Source organism: Chiloscyllium plagiosum, unplaced genomic scaffold, assembly GCF_037043375.1.
Source record: "Chiloscyllium plagiosum isolate Xiang-an unplaced genomic scaffold, Cpla_swu_hap1 HiC_scaffold_6, whole genome shotgun sequence".
NCBI lineage: Eukaryota > Metazoa > Chordata > Chondrichthyes > Orectolobiformes > Hemiscylliidae > Chiloscyllium > Chiloscyllium plagiosum.
In genome coordinates, this window is record NW_028270144.1 from 98,544,545 (window position 1) to 98,561,906 (window position 17,362).

Here is a 17,362-nt window from a genome sequence, read left to right on the forward strand (position 1 = left end):
TTGGGACCAGCCTTGAAGATGTCTTTTGATCCTTTCTAATTTACTTATGTTGTGTTTTCAGTGAATTTGATCTTCATTTTGTGGCCAGAATTTAATTTTTGCACTTGTACCATTCAAGAAAATGTGCTCGACAATGAAGACACTGTTTTTGGATACCATGGGCATTCTTTTTAGTAAATAGAGGAGAATGAAAAATTCCTAAGGCAAGAGCAAAGACAGATGTGTCAAACACAAATATGGAATACCTTGTGCAACAGTGGTCATTAACAAGGCTGGATTTTTGTGTCTTGGAGTTGGAATCGAGTCAGGAGTCACTTAAATATTGTTTTCTCTGAAGCAGAGCTAAGTTTTCTGGATATAAAGAGGCCCACACAATCTTTACATGGGGAAGAATGAAGTTCAGGTTAAAGTCAGGCTGCAGATCTTCTGACGTTGGGATTGCCTTGTAACCAGCACTAGGAAGAATGTGTATTTCCTGGGCTCTGATATTCAACTGGACCAATAGTATCTGGAAACTTCACCTTGATTCAGACCTTGTGAACACTGAGTCAAGCCTGCTGAGATGTCAGCTACATTCTGACAGGTTAGTGTTAAATATTTTGATGATACTTTAAGTGTCATTTGATGCTGTATAAGATTTGATTTGGTTTATTTATTGTCACTGTGCCGAAGTACAATGAAAAACTTTGTTTACAAGCAGAAAAAACAAATCATAATGAGCAGGGATATACAGATCATAGGGTGAAAAGAAAACTTAGAGGCATATACATTACATCACACAGGGCATGTACTAGGCAAGATCAACATTAGCAAGTTAGAGAGTCTATTCATCGGTCTAATAATGGCAGTGAAGAAGCTGTTCCTGAATCTGCTGGTGCGTGTGTTCAAGCTTCTGTATATTCTGTCTGATGGAAGAAGTTGTAAGAGAGCTTTACCGGGCTGGGATGGGTCTTTGATGATGTTAGCAGCATTCCCACAGCAATGAACTGTGTAAGTGGAATCAATGGATAGAATGTTGGCGTCCGTGATGGTTTGGGTTGTGCACACAATCTTCTCCTAGCTTTTTATGGTCCTGGACAGAGCAGTTGCCATACCAGGCTGTTATTTACCCAGCCACTTTGCTTTCAATGGTGCATCTGTAAAGGTTGGTGAAGGTCCTTATGGACATGCCAAATTTCCTGAGACATTTGAGCAAGAAGAGGCATTGTTGTGTTTTCTTGACCATTGCATCTACATGGGAAGACTAGGACAGGTTGTTGGTTATTGTCGCTCCTAGGAACTTGATGATGTCCACCCTCTCAACCTCTACTTCGTTGATGTAGAGGAGGATGTGTTCTCCTCCTTTCTTTCTGAAGTCAATGACATGTTCTTTATTTTTACAAACCTTGAGAGAGAGATTGTTCTCATTGCACCATGTTACCAAACCATCTGTCTCCTTTCTGTATTCTGACTCGTCATTGTTCGATATCTATCATACCATGGTAGTATTGTCAGCAAACTTGTAGATGGCATTCATTCAGAATTTGGCAACACAGTCATGGGTGTATTACAGTGATTGATCATGAGGGTTTTATCTTGTAAAAATAAGCTGATCTACATAGTTCAAGTGTTGATTTGTTAGTACTTTTCCTATTTAGTAAAGTAATATGATGACTTAGTTGAAACTTTATTGCTGGAACAGCACAGCAGGTCAGGCAGCATCCAGGGAACAGGAGATTCGACGTTTCGGGCACAGGCCCTTCTTCAGGAATGAGCAGAGAGTGTTCAGCAGGAGAAGATAAAAGGTAGGGAGGAGGGACTTGGAGGAGGGGCGTTGGAAATGTGATAGGTGGAAAGAGGACAAGGTGAGGGTGATAGGTCGGAGTAGGATGGAGGCGGAGAGGTCAAGAAGAAGACTGCAGGTCAGGAAGGCGGTGCCGGGCTGGAGGGATCCGGCTGAGACAAGGTGGGGGGAGGGGGGATGAAGAAACTGGTGAAGTCCAAGTTCATCCCCTGCGGTTGGAGGGTTCCCAGTCGGAAGATAAGACGCTCCTCCTCCGACCGTCGGGTTGTTGTGGTTTGGCGGTGGATGAGTCATCCACCGCCAAACCACAACAACCCGACGGTCGGAGGAGGAGCGTCTTATCTTCCGACTGGGAACCCTCCAACCGCAGGGGATGAACTTGGACTTCACCAGTTTCTTCATCCCCCCTCCCCCCACCTTGTCTCAGCCGGATCCCTCCAGCCCGGCACCGCCTTCCTGACCTGCAGTCTTCTTCTTGACCTCTCCGCCTCCATCCTACTCCGACCTATCACCCTCACCTTGACCTCTTTCCACCTATCACATTTCCAACGCCCCTCCTCCAAGTCCCTCCTCCCTACCTTTTATCTTCTCCTGCTGAACACTCTCTGCTCATTCCTGAAGAAGGGCCTGTGCCCGAAACGTCGAATCTCCTGTTCCCTGGATGCTGCCTGACCTGCTGTGCTGTTCCAGCAATAAAGTTTCAACTTTGATCTCCAGCATCTGCAGACCTCACTTTCTCCTCTAATATGATGACTTAACACTGTTACAGGTTTCTTTAGTTTTTATGATCTGAAGTGACTTAAACATCCATTGTATCATAGAGATACGCAGCATGAAAACAGACCCTTCAGTCCAAACAGTCCATGTTGACCATAATCCCAAACTAAACAAAGACCCCCTGCCAATGGTTGGTCCATATCCCTCCAAACATTTCTTATTCATACATCTATCTAAATGTCATAAATTTATAGAATCCCTTTAGTCTGGAAACAGGCCATTTGGCCCAATGAATCCCCACCAAACTGCATCCCACCCAGACCCATCCCCCTACTCCTGTAACCATGCATGGCTAACCCACCTAGCCTGCACATTCTGAAACACTGCAGGCAACTTAGCATGGCCAATCTGTCTAACGTGCACATCTTTTAAAGTTGTAACTTGCATCTGCGACTTCCTCTAGAAGTTTGTTCCATGCACGAACCACTCTGTATATAAAAACACAAAGAAGTTGCCTGTTTTGTCTTTTTTAAATCTTTCTTCCCTCACCTTAAAATATGCCCTACAGTCTTGAAATCTGCCACTCTAGGGAAAAGACACCTGCCATTCACCTTATCTTGACACCTCATGATTTTACACACCTCTATAAGGTCACTCCTCGACCTCCTATGCTCCAGTGGAAAAAGTCGCAGCCAATCTAGCCTCTCTTTATAAATCAAACTCTCCATTCCTAGCCACATCCTGGTAAATTTCTTCCACACCCTCTCCAGTTTAATAATAATGTTCCCGTAACAGGGCAACCAGAACTGGACACTGTATTCCAGAAGAGGCCTCACCAACATCTTGTATAATCTCAACATAATGTCCCAACTCCTATACAAAAGGTCTGATTATAGAGTCATAGAGATGTACAGCATGTAAACAGACTTTGCAGTCCATCTCGTCCATGCTGAAGGGTATGGACAAAATGGTTGAAGGGCCTCTTTCTCTGAAGTACCTCAGCTGAAGGAATGAGAAACACCCAAGTTATTTACTGATCTAAGTGATAGGTCCTTTGCATTGAAAGTTCCAAATGCAAAATTGCTTTGTAAAGCTGAAGAGCTAAATATTTGTACTTCTGATTTAAGTTACTTTTAAGTTTGTTAAAAAGAAATTTCTACAATTAAAAATGGAGTGAGGCTGAGGAAATTGATTATAGATGTAAAATCAAAGCACCAGGCAGACCGCAAAAGAATCTAGAGAATTTGCTGTAGCTAGAGATGCAGTAAGATATTCTTTAATAATAGTGCTGGTTGTCTTTTATATGTGAAGATAAGAGACTGCATTGGAGAAAAGGTCTGTCTTGCTGACCTCAATTATAACTTTTGGATTCAACAGTACTGCTCTCTTTCATTCGCAGTCACCACAAACCTTGTGATCCTGCTCAATGTCAAGTCATATGATTATGCAGCCCATGGGTCATAACAGTGAATGCCCATATTTCTTGATCTTACACATGACATCTCTATTCTGGAATCCAGACTAATGCACACACTCCCTCGTGAAGTGATCAAAGTTTATTTTTAACCAAACGATATAGTAATTCTTTACATTTGCAGTAAATTTTAATCTGTTTCTTTACATTCCTTGTAACAAAGAAATTAACAAACAATAACATTCTATTCATATTAATGAGATAAAGTCCCTTTGCTGACTTGCAAATTTGAAACCGTTTAACATCATATCATAATGAGCAGATTACGTCAGTCTATCTTCAGAATTCTAGATTGTTCTGGAATGTCCCAGCTGGGCAAGAAGCAAAAGTATTAAATCATCCCAGTTTTAGAAGTCCAAAATCAACTAGCCAATCAAAACTATTAGCAAAATTGTAATCCTTTTCCTTTGACTGTGGTCTAAATTTTCACAAGTTGTGCAGACTGTGCTGAGAAGCTGAATTCAGAAGTCCTGTCCACATTTGCAACAGACCCTAATGTTGCTAGCTGGCTAACCGGGGCAGGACATGCCTTACACAGAGAGAGAACCTGAACTCAGCAGAACCATTTGAATTAAGCACTGACACATTATAAACACAAATATTTTTCATAAGCTAAGTACTCAAAGATTTAAATCTTTTGAATCATCTTTCATGAAGGGCTTGTTTGTTTATCTTATTATTTTATAATGAAGTATGTAACATTTACAGCTTTTTGCTTTGTCTCTGGATAGCTCCTGAGGTCTGCTCGGGTGGATACTAAATGTATTAGTACGCGGAGGGCATAGGATTATGGTCATTAGTTGGCACTAAGTTGGCAAAGGAGTTAAAAGGGACCGGGGGCTAAATGGGGATCATGAGTTGTTGCGCAGGTCCTACAAGAGTCCATGGGGGGAGGTTGAGGGGGGGGGGGGGGGTGGGGTGGGGAGGGGAGGGTAGTTGGTGAGGAGTGGACTAGATATGGACATGGATTGACATGAGTTGGCAGGTATGGAAATGTAGAGTGTAGTGGTAGGGGGACGAGAGGGCCTAATTTTTATGTAACTGTGGCAAGATTCCAGAAAATGGGAGTTATTTTACCCGGACCAAGTCAGCATTCAGCAGCCCCTCCAATCTGTGTGCAGGGGAGAAACTTAAGCTCAACACTAGCCTGTGCCTGCAATGAAGAAACATGACATTCCAGGCACTTTTTCCTCTGCGGCAAATCAGCAAGTCTCAACTCTGCCTCATTGTCTCAGGACTGAAAATCTAGGTCTGTGAGGGCTAAGACAAACAAATTGTCCACTATCAAATTCCTGCTGAGTTCAAATGAATGAGTTCATTAAAATACAAATCAGGAATCATATCTGCGAACAAACTTAATTATTTCAACCTCATGTGGTAATCAGGAAGCACTGTTCAGGATAAATTATTTGACTGCTTATCATTCACATCCAGTATTGTAGAGTCATAGATTTATGTACAGCATGGAAGCAGATCTTTCAGTCCAACTCATTCATGCCAACAGATATCCTAAATTAATTTAGTGCCATTTACCAGTATTTGGTGCATATCCCTGTAAACTCTTCCTATTCATATACACATTCACGTGCCTTTTAAATGTTGAATTGTACCAGCCTGCACTTCCTCTGGCAGCTCATTCCATATATGCACCACCCTCTACCACCCTACTGACCACACCTATAAGTATCCTGAAGAGTTTAGTTCCTGAGGACCACATTAGATTAGATTAGATTAGATTACATTACATTACAGTGTGGAGACAGGCTCTTCGGCCCAACAAGTCCACACTGCCCCGCCGAAGCGCAACCCACCCAGACCCCTACATTTACCCCTTACCTAACACTACGGGCAATTTAGCATGGCCAGTTCACCTGACCTGCACATATTTGGACTGTGGGAGGAAACCGGAGCACCCGGAGGAAACCCACGCAGACACTGGGAGAACGTGCAAACTCCACACAGTCAGTCGCCTGAGGCGGGAATTGAACCCGGGTCTCTGGCGCTGTGAGGCAGCAGTGCTAACCACTGTGCCACCGTGCCACCCACCATGTAATTAGCTAGCAATATGTTGAACAGAAATTACCCAAAATTCCATTTAGGACACAACATTCCCATTCACACTGCTAATGTTGATGCCGAATATTTAAGGGTCTTGAATATGCAGTTGAAGTGTAAATTTATTGGAAAAAACCAAGATAGGCTAACATAAAATAAGCCTTTCATTCATGAAAACTGATTCAACATTTTTAAAACTCTTCAATGCCATGGATTAAATGCTAGAAAGTGGAATTAGACTGTATATTTATCAACTAGAACGGGCACGGTGCAACAAGTGGCTTTCTCTCCTGCTGTAAATTTCAGTGATTCTGGGGAACAAATGTTATTTTCTATTTCATAGAGACCGACATTGGTCGTCTGAGATTGATGGCTGTTGCTGCTTATTCAGGACATTAATAGACTGTTGATCATACTTGCTGCGATTGTCATGTATCATAGCTCACTTGTTTTTGCCACTGGGTCTCAAGGCCTTTCTAACTGTGTTGCTTTTGACATTACATAGCTCGAGATTGGGTTTCAGTGTGTCCTTTCTTTGATTTAGTGCTTCTTTGAAAAATATCACGTTGACTATAAACAAGTGCATGAGGGAATGTCAACAAGAACACAATTTAAAGTTTGCAGAAGGCTGAAGGAATACAGTGTTCTTTACTTTAGAAATGAAATGATGTCAGACCATAAGCAACAAACATTGTCTACTTTATGCTTGTTATTAAATTAAAGAATCTTATAACATTAATGATTATACTTGGTTTGAATTAGAAACATTTGGAATTTCATTACATGCTGGTACAGATTACATTGCCGTGTTCTAAGATACAGGAATTGTAGATTCAAATCTTTATTTCTTGAAAAATGATTATCTCTTGTGTTCAAATGGCAGCTGAAGCACTCAGTCGCATCAAATAAGCAGCAGGGATCCTGCTAAGTGTTCGCCTCACAAATGAAACATTTATAAAAGTGATTACCTAATATCCTTCAGAAAGAAATCCGTATAATAACAACTCTGAAAAGGTTGATTGGAAATATCTATCTGACAGAATGCTAATTTAGCCAAAACCACAGAGCTACCATCTTAGTAATAAGCAATTCACTTGAAAATGCACCTAGTAGAATATTAACAAGTAAAAAATAGATTAAGCTCTGTTTGTAATCATCAAGTATCATCCTAACAGTGTGAGATTTGATCCCAAATTAAAGAAACTGCTAACTTGACATAGCCAAGCACACAGACTATCAGGCTTGAACGATTTTGCAACCTAAACTCTGGACATATCTACACACAACTTTGGTCAAGTTACCATTTACTTTCAAATCTATTTTCACCATATAGATTCTAGTCAATCCACTCTGTCCATTCCTAGACCTCAGGCTCTGGATGTATCCTCGGATTTGAATCACTTGCTGTGTATGAAATGTGCTATGATTCATTTCACCTCTTTCCACACTCTCCTCTTTAGTTAGAGGTATGCAGCAGACTATTCATTATTCTAATTCCAGATTACAATATATTTCCCTTCTCTCTGCTTTATAATTTAAAGCAGAATTTTCAGCCATTCACCCGACATCTTAAACCTCTATAACAATCCATTCATCTTCATGCATGTCTCTCCACCTCTTTAAGGCCTTATGGAAACAGAAACTGCAGGAGAAACTCAGGTTTGGCAGCATCTGTGGAAATGAAACAGTTTACATTTCTGGTTCAGTGCCCTAGTTTATCCAGCAATTTTTGTTACAGATTTCCGATGCTTGCTGTTCTTCATTTTATTTTAACTTTTTGATTGTAATTTTGGTAATTTCTCTTGCTTCCCACTCCTCCTTGGGTTTCATTCCAATTGTAAAATACCGTGGAGCATTTTGCTATTTTAATGATGCTATAGATCATTGTGGCAACACTTGGCTTAGTGGTTAGAACTACTGCCTCTCAGCACCAGGTACCTAGTTCAGTCCCACTCTCTAGTAAACAGCCATTTGGAGTTTCCATATTGTCTCTATGTCTGTATGGATTTTCTTCGGCTGCTCACACAGATTGGGTCTGTGTGGGGCAGAATGCTGTTTGGAGACATGATGAGCTGAAAGGCCTGCTTCCACATTATAAGGATTCCAAGTTCCTATAAGTTGTTGCTAAGGAGAGAGTGTATAATTTAAGAAGATATATACAGATTACTTGTGCAAAATTCTTATTGGTAAGCAATAAAACAAATCTTTAAATTATGGTAACTGAAAACTAAAGCAAGTTGAGGATTACGAGTGAAATGCAGGAAAGGAAGAAACCATTTTAAAAATAAATTGATAGAGAAAACAAAATTCAAATAATTAGTGGCAAGCAGGATAAATTAGACAATTTAACAGTGAATTGCTTATTAAATCCTGTGCCCAAATATATTCATCAATTGTATATGGCAAAATGTACAGTCAATCATCAAAAGACCTTTCATGGGAGCATTAATAGATAAATTGGCATCAAATCACATGGAGATATAAGGGTAGATAATCAACTACTTAGTCAAAGTAGTGGATCTCAAGAAGTATGTGAAAGGAAGGGAGAGGGTGGTTGGGGAGAATATGAGTGAATGAACTGTTCAACTCCTTGGCATTTCAGGAATATGGACACTAAACGTTTTACACACAATCCCATGTAAACATGAAGTAAAAAGGATATGGAAAACCCTAGAATCCGTTATTAAACAGGTAGGAGTAGTAAATTCAGATAATAACATTGAGGCAGAGTCAACATGGTTTTGTGAAAAGGAAGTTTTGTTTGACACATTTGAGAGAGTTCCTTTGAGGATGTAACAAGCAGTATGGATAAAAGTGTACCAGTAGGTGTAGGTTATTTGGATTTCCAAAAAGCATTTGATAAGGTGCCACAATTGATCACTACACAAGAGCTTATAGGATTGGGGGTGATATAATAGTATCTATAGAGGACTGGTTATCAGGAAACAGAATAAATGGATCAGTTTCAGGTTAGAGAAATGTGTTGCTGGAAAAGCGCAATCTGCTGCGCTTTTCCAGCAACACATTTTTCAGCTCTGATCTCCAGCATCTGCAGTCCTCACTTTCTCTCAGTTTCAGGGTAACAGACTTAGGATCAGTGCTGGAGCCTCAACTACTTATGATCTATATTTTTGTCAAAAATCACACAACACCAGGTTATAGTCCAACAGGTTTAATTGGAAGCACACTAGCTTTCGGAGCGACGCTCCTTCATTACCTCAGTTGCACTCCCTGTAAGGCAAGTTTATCCCTCTTTCGATAAGGAGACCAAAAGAGTACATAATCCTCCTGGTGAAGTCTCACCAAGTCTCTATACAAATGCAATAAGCCATCTTTAATCATGTACTCAAATTGCCTTGTGATGAAGGCCACCATACCATTGGCCTTGCTGATTGCTTGCTGCACCTGCATGATAACATGAATAAAGGCATCCAGGTCTCTGTGAATATTTACATTTCCCAATCTCACCTGATGAAGGAGCATTGCTCCGAAAGCTAGTGTGCTTCCAATTAAACCTGTTGGACTATAACCTGGTGTTGTGTGAATTTTTAACTTTGTACACCCCAGTCCAACACCGGCATCTCCGAATCATATATTTTTGTTGTGGGTGAAGGAATTGATTATTGTAGCTAAATTTGAAGACCCTATGAAAATAGGTAGGAAAGAAAACTGTGCGAAAGTTATAAAGTCTACCTTCCCTCTAATATTGGACTATAACCTGGTGTTGTCATTTTTAACTTTGTACATCCCAGTCCAACACCAGCATCTCCAAATCATTCTCTCTAATATGTTCTTGTTGTGGCAAGGAGCTCCAAAGTTCATGCATAGTAACAACTTCCAAACCAGAGGCCAATGTATTTACATGCCTCATGTGGACCCTCCAAATAAGTGCATAGCCTAAAGGCAACATTGAATATTAATTAAAGGAATGGGTTAGGATCTAGCAGATGATGTGCAATGTGGGAAAATGTGAAATTGTCCACTTTTTTAAAGATATTATTTAAATGGATTGTGGAATGCTGTTACAGAGGCATTTAGGTATCTTGCGAATGATCGCGTAAAACATGCAGGTAGGAAGCTGAATGCATTGTTGGCCATTTTTGGTATTTCAATAATTACAGTCTCACCTTGATGCCCAGGAGAACAGAGTACGAAAGTAAAGAAGTCTTACTGCAATGTACAGAACATTGATGAGGCTGCACTTGGAGGAGTATATACAATTTCTGTCTCCTTTCTTAACGAGAGATAATCTTTCACTGGAAGTAGTTCAGGAAAGACTTACTAGAGTACTTTGTGATTGACAAAGGAGTCATGGGTTATGGAGTGCAATGGGAAAGTGGAGCTAAGGCCAGTGGTAAGATCAGTGATTTTATTGAATAGTTAAGCAGGATCACAGAGCACATTGGTTTACTCCACCTGCTTAGTCACGTAAGAACATGAGGGAGACATGTTAGCATCATGGTACTATCACTGGACTAAATCCTTGGCATTTGGTCTGACAACATTGAATTACAGTGAAATTTGAACTCATTAATAAGTCGCCATTAAAATACAAATACATTCAAACCTAACAGGCCTGTCTAAGAAACTAGAAGTTATGCTGTGCCAGACAAAACAATATGCTCTCTTGAAATATAGCCCCTACATAATGACTGCAGGAATTCTATTACAGTATCTAGTCCTTACTGTAAAAATCTACAATTGTTTTTCACAAGGAGCAAAATTGAAATGAAGAAAAAATATCTGGATGCATAGGGAAAGAACTCCATTTATATAGAACCCAGGATGCTGAAAAACTCCATTGTCATGTAATATGCCTCTTTAATATAAGGAAAGACAGCAGTCAGTTTACAAACAGCAAATTTCACAAGCAGCAGTTAATCTAGGTTTGAAGAGCAGTGTCCTAGAGATATACAACAAAAAAAGGCCCTTTTGGTGGTGTGGGTTGAGTCACAAATGTAAAACATAATTACAAGAATAATTCCTAGTTGTTCTTACAATTGTGTCATGGGGCTATTTCTCATACACCCAAGAGGGAAAATACTGTCGTGGTTTAATATCCCAACTTCAGGATGGCAAATTCAGCAGTGTCAAACCCCTTTGGTAGCAAATCTTTCTCGTGAGGTGTAATGATCTTATAAATGAGAAGCAGGGATCCTGCTGCTCTGTTAAATCTTATTCACTCATTTATCAGCAGTCAATCCTGGGAAACATTTTTTTAAGGATAGAAATTTACTAACAAGTTCAGTTATGAATACAATAATTAAAAATGCATACATTAAATCAATCTATTAAATTTTACTGATGTACAAACTATTATTACTGATTCTACAAAACCAAATATCTCTAATTTAGATGAGCAACAATTAAATTAACCTAAAATTAGGATTTAAGTACTGTAAATAACAGGTTCTTCTGACACACAAATCACCATGTCTGATCCACAATAATATTCTAACGTCAGTGTTTCAATTTTGGAAGCCGTTTCAACGCTACAGTCTTTTTGATTGGTCCTTTCTTGAGATCCAAAATCCTTTCAGCAGTTGGCACGTTGTACTTTTCTCTGAAGGAAACATAATTGTCTGTTATTTGTCTGGGAAAAAAAACACTACATTCAACAGCTGCAAGAATTTAAAACAACTAGATTATCCAAAAAAAAAATCATTGTTTAATGCATCATCCTTTTCATTTAAAAAATACTAAATAAAACTTAGCCATGATATCTATCTGCAGTGCTATTTCATATTTGATTTTTGCTTTGCACCCATGTACATCTACCAAGTGTAACAGTGGAATTTTCTTTGGTAATCCTAAGAATCTGTTCAAAGCTGCAATGCAAAGGAATGATGTGTGGTAACACATCAAAATGTAGTTGCTTTCCTATATTTTATCCTGCCTACAATGTAACTGGGCCTCCACCCTGAAGGTAACATCAGTATGCAAATGGTAACGAGTCTCATTTACCTCATTCTCGCTACTTAGAGCATGGGTACCCGAAGAAATCTACTAGCATTGTGATCCCCAATTGAGTGGAACATTCGTCCTAACAACACCTCAAGGATCAATGCAAACAAGTCTCTATTTTTATTTCAACACTCCTTTTCAGATGATCAATGAGCCTTGAATATCAACGCTTGTTCTTACCTCAGTACATTTGTATACCTTCTATGCAAACCCAAATAGCAAATTTTGAAGGCTGCAAAAAGGTCAAGGAGGGGTAATGCAAGATAGTGAAACAGAGGGTTTTCTTTATGAGGCGAAAGTGAGGACTGCAGATGCTGGAGATCAGAATCTAGAGTGTGGTGCTGGAAAAGCACAGCAAGTCAGACAGCATCCGAGGAGCAGGATAATTGATGTTTCGGGCAAAAGCCCTTCATCAGGTATCATTTCCTTTATGACTTTGGTTAGGACTATTTCAATATTATGGGAAAAGCAGAAGCTGCAATAAAATGGTGAGTTAGTGGAAAGGTAGGAATGAAGCTGAGAGACAATATCTTGATGAAGCTTAGAAAAGGGGAATATGGAATGTATTACTGAAGTACTGAGTTGGATGGCTATTTTTTGAAAAGAGAATGATAGGTTTGAAAGAGGTCAAGGCAGAGCCTGAGTAGAAGAAACTGGTTACAAGACAGGGGGCAGTTAGGAAATATCACTGGAAAAGGATAGAGGGATCACAGGACCATCTGAGATAATCTTGGAGAAAGTAAGAACTATGATGCAGGAGAAACTAGGATGAAACCGGGATCTGGGACAAAATTAAAAGGGGCAGGATGATTTAATTGAGAACAGTAACAACAGGGATGGACAAAACTAATTGATAGTCTTAGACCTAATAATGAAGAAATTGATATCTTTACCCTCCAAGGTGGATAATTTCTTTAAATATGAAGAAATCCTATCAAAATGTGCTGTGGTCAAACCATATTTGTGACCGAGTGCTGGCCAGTCATGGTCCAGATACACTTGCATCCCGTGGGTTTGAGGGTGTGGGGCTGGGATTCATACTGCGAGACAATGAAATGGAAAACAGTGACTAACTTGCTTTGGACAAATGTTTCAAAAGTAGAGGTGAAGGAATAGAGTCATAGAGATGTATAGCATGGAAACAGACCCTTCGGGCCAACTTGTCCATGCCGACCAGATATGCGAACCCAATCTAGTCACACCTGCCAGCAGCTGGCCCATATCTCTCCAAACCCTTCCTATTCATATACCCATCCAGATGCCTTTTAAATGTTGCAATTGTACTAGCCTCCACTACTTCCTGTATCAGCTCATTACATACATGTACTACTCTCCGCGTGAAAACGTTGCCCCTTAGTTCTGGACCACACACACACATACACATATACACACACACACACACCCCATGCACACTTTATCCTATCCATGCCCCTCATGATTTTATAAGTCTCTATAAGGTCCCTTCAGCCTCCGACGCTCCAGGGAAAACAGCCCAAGCCTATTCAGCATCTCTCTCTATAGCTCAAATCATCCAACCCTGGCAACATCTTTGTAAATCTTTTCGGAACATTTTCAAGTTTTACAACATCTTTCCGATAGGAAGGAGATTAGAATTGCACATAATATTCCAACAGTGGCCTAACCAATGTCCTGTAGAGCCGTAACGTGACCTCCCAACTCCTGTACTCAATACTCTGACCAATAAAGGAAAGCATATCAAACTCCTTCACTATCATATCTACCTGCAACTCCATTTTCAAGGAGCTATGAACCTGCACTGCAAGGTCTCTTTGTTAAGACCTTACCATTAAGTGTATAAGTCCTGCTAAGTTTTGCTTTCCCAAAATGCCGCACCTCATTTTTATCTGAATTAAACTCCATCTGCCACTCTGAGCCCATTGGCTCATCTGATCAAGATCCCATTGTAATCTGAGGTAACCTTCTTTGCTGTCCACTACACCTCCAATTTTGGTGTCATCTGCAAACTTACTAACTATACCTCTTATGCTCACATCCAAATCATTTATATAAATGATGAAAAGTAGTGGACCCAGCACCAATCCTTGTGGCACTCCACTGGTCACTACTCTCGAGGACCTTCCTTTTAAATTCCTGTCTAACTCCTGTAATCTCCTGTCGGAATCTCAACCTTTTCCCTTCCTATGTCTTTGGTTCCAATGTGTACAATGACTTCCTGTTGGCCCCTGTCCCCCTTGAGAACATTCTGCACCCTCTCTGAGACATCCTTGATCCTGGCACCAGGGAAGCAACATAACATTTTGATTTATCGCTGCTGGCCACAGAGAGATATGTCTGTACCTCGGACTACAGACCCCCCTAACATAATTGATCTCTTGGAACCCGATGTATCCCTCATTGCATTACGGCCAGTCTCAATACCAGAAACCTGGCTGTTCCCCTGAGAATTCATCACCCCCTACATTTTCCAAAACAACATACTTGTTTGAAATGAGGATAGCCACACAAGAATCCTGCACTGCCTGCCTACCTCTCTTATCTTTCCTGGAGTAAACCCATTTATGTGACTGTATCTGAGACTTTTTCCCCTTTCTATAACTGCCATTCCAAACATCGCTTTGCTCTTATAAATTCCTCATTGCTTCTAACTGTCTCTCCAACCAACAGTTGAGCAAAAAACTGCTGCAGAGAAACTGTAAATAGTTAAAGGAAAAGCAGTTGAGAATGTGAAACTGCTGTGAGCAATTTGAGGAAGAATAAAGCTCACCCCCACCTTCAACGAGGGTATTTGGAAATAGCTAATAAATGTTAGCCTAGCCAGCGATTCCCATGTTCTATGGAAAAATGAAGAAAATAGCCCTGTCGTAGATCATCTGCCATTGGAACCTTCATCCATGCCTTTGTTACCTTGAGACTGGCTATTCCAATGCTGTACTGGCTGGCTCTAATTTCTGGAATCCTTACACCTCCCTGCCTCTCCAGCGCAATTCCATTCTTTAAGAGACTCTTTAAAACCTATCTCATTGAAGCTTTTGGATATCTGACCTAATGTCTTATTATACTTTTATAATGTTTCTGTGAAGCAGCACGGGATGTTTCATTGTTTTAAAAGTGCTATACAAGTGCAGTCATGATATGGAGGTGCCAGTGTTGGACAGGGGTGCACAAAGTTAAAAAACACACAATACTAGGTTATAGTCCAAGAGGTTTACTTGTGCTTCCAACTTGTGTTGTGATTTTTAACTATATAAGTGTAAGTAGGTGTTTATGAAGGATACTATTGGAACAATGGATTTAGTGAGGTTCATGGGATTGTTAGGAATTCTACTTCTAACTAGGCTGCAGTTCTGAGCAGTGGGCTGCCACCCTTGAAGGGACTGTGATTGTCATGGAGGTCTCTTAATTGCCACTGCCAGGAAAATGCCAACTGAAGTCCTGCCATTCATCCACAATAGGGTCAGGTTTCCCATTTCAGAACCGATAGTAGAACATCCTGGCAGCCATGCTATCAGCTACCCTTGCCAACAACACTTCTAGGCTGGTCATTGGAATTGATTTAGCCTGCATTTTGAAAACAGATTGACAATGTAAACATACAGGTAATATTTACCACATTGACCTGAAGTGGGAGAGCAATTGCAATAATTGAACCAGCATTGACATCCAAAATCTCTACAGTTCCCATCCTGCCTTTTTGGTAATTACTTTTAACTCTTCCACTACTGTTCAACTACCAGCACTGTGATTGTCAAAGGTGATGCTTGCTGCACCTCTTGTCTCCAAGAAAATATACTTATTTACTAAGAGAAATGGATAAAATACTTACTTCAAAATGTTCTTTTCTCTTGACCATTTTTCCTTTTGCTTCTTTGCTGTTTCAATTGATAAATTTGTCTAAAAATCATTAATTAGAAAAAAAAAATCAATGTTTTCAAAACTCCAAAGAAAGTTTGTTACAAAGTGATGGGAAATCAGGAGCTCGAGTAGTCCATTTGGCCCTTTGAATCTCCACTCCATTCAATTTGATCATGGCTGATCCTCTATCTCAAATCATATTCCCATTTTCTCCTTGAACCTCTTGATGCCTTTAAAGACAAACCGTTATATCTCTTCAATACATTCAGTGACTTGGCCTCCACAGTCTTCTGTGGTAGACAATTCCACATGTTCACTAAACTCCAAATGGAGAATCTTTTCCTCATCCCCATCCTAAACGACCAACCTTGAGGGAGAAGATATGACTTTCTTTTTAATTCATTTGTGGGATGTGGGTGTAGCTGGCTGGCCAGCAATTATTTCCCATCCCTAGTTGCTCGTGAGAAGGTGGTGGTGAGCTGCCGCCTTGAACCACTGCATTCCACATTGGCTCCTGTCTTTTTAATTCCCCCCTTGCCATTTGACTGCAATAAAGATTTTTACATTCTTTTTAGCAACCAGTTACATCACACTTCATTTAAACATAGTAGTTGTCAAGGAGCCAATTACAAGATTCATTTTGAGCAAAAGAGTAATTTTATTACTGACTAACCATAAGGATAAATAATAAAATGCAACATCAAACACATACAACTCGGGTATAAAGTTTAAAAAGGAGTGGTGACTAGTACAAAAAGGAAGAACATGAATAGGCAGTTTTAAAAGTCCTTTGAGTCCTTGCAGTATTAGATTTAAACCTGAGACCACAGTTGTTTAATTGATGTGTTGTACACGTAACAGAGACAAAATTTGTCGATATCCTTGTGTTCCTGGTGGATGGATGTTTCTCCAGTTTACTTTATCACTGTGCACTATTTTGAGGGACTGGGACAGACCAAGTCTACCAGTTCTCCTGTTATCATTCATCTCTTCCTCTCCCTTTCTCTGCGTCCTGTTGAAATATAGCTCCTTTATGTATTCCACTGTCTGGCTTCATTTTTTTTTCTAAAGCTGGATAATCTGGTTGTAACTTTCATCCCAACCTATGACCATAAGATACAAGAGCAGAATTTGGTCTATCAATTCTGCTCGGTAATTTGATTTTGGCTGATATGTTTCTCAACCCCATTCTTCTGCTTTCCCTCCCATAAATATGATGGAAATAAAAATGTGAAGCACCTAGAAACCAAATACAGGAGCGTGTGACCAGTTTACTTCATTTTAATTACTTTTAATTTCGTATTTAGACTAGGTCCTGCTTATTGATAGTTTCAAGAACTGGCTCAACCTGTGATCAAATGACCACTGTGGCCAATTAAGTCTGTTTTAAAATGAAAAGAAAAACTATTTTAGCTCAAACTGTCTCCAGTTTTAAAAATCAGATGAATGTCAGTGCATATATGAAATGAGCTGTCAGAAGATGTGGTATTTCCTTTTTAATTATAAGGAGTTGGAGGGTATTTTATTTTTGTTCT

At 39.9% G+C, this 17,362-nt stretch overlaps 1 protein-coding gene and 1 long non-coding RNA gene across 4 annotated transcripts in view; one reads left to right on the forward strand and one right to left on the reverse strand.

The window, feature by feature from the left end:
* The first annotated feature begins 299 nt into the window (after positions 1-299).
* Positions 300-17,362, forward strand: part of LOC148149820 (uncharacterized) — a 78,545-nt gene continuing 61,482 nt past the window's right edge. Inside the window, exon 1 of the long non-coding RNA XR_015757462.1 lies at positions 300-583. This is a non-coding gene — a long non-coding RNA (uncharacterized LOC148149820). The remainder of the gene's footprint in view (positions 584-17,362) is intronic.
* LOC148149821 (coiled-coil domain-containing protein 169-like) overlaps positions 9,573-17,362 on the reverse strand; it is a 69,518-nt gene continuing 61,728 nt past the window's right edge. For all 3 annotated transcript variants that reach the window (XM_087988263.1, XM_087988264.1, XM_087988265.1), the window contains 2 exons: positions 15,799-15,866; positions 9,573-11,592 (listed from right to left, as the gene is read on the reverse strand). In XM_087988263.1, the coding sequence (XP_087844389.1) occupies positions 11,490-11,592; positions 15,799-15,866 (171 nt within the window). In that variant the 3' untranslated portion in view covers positions 9,573-11,489. The remainder of the gene's footprint in view (positions 11,593-15,798; positions 15,867-17,362) is intronic.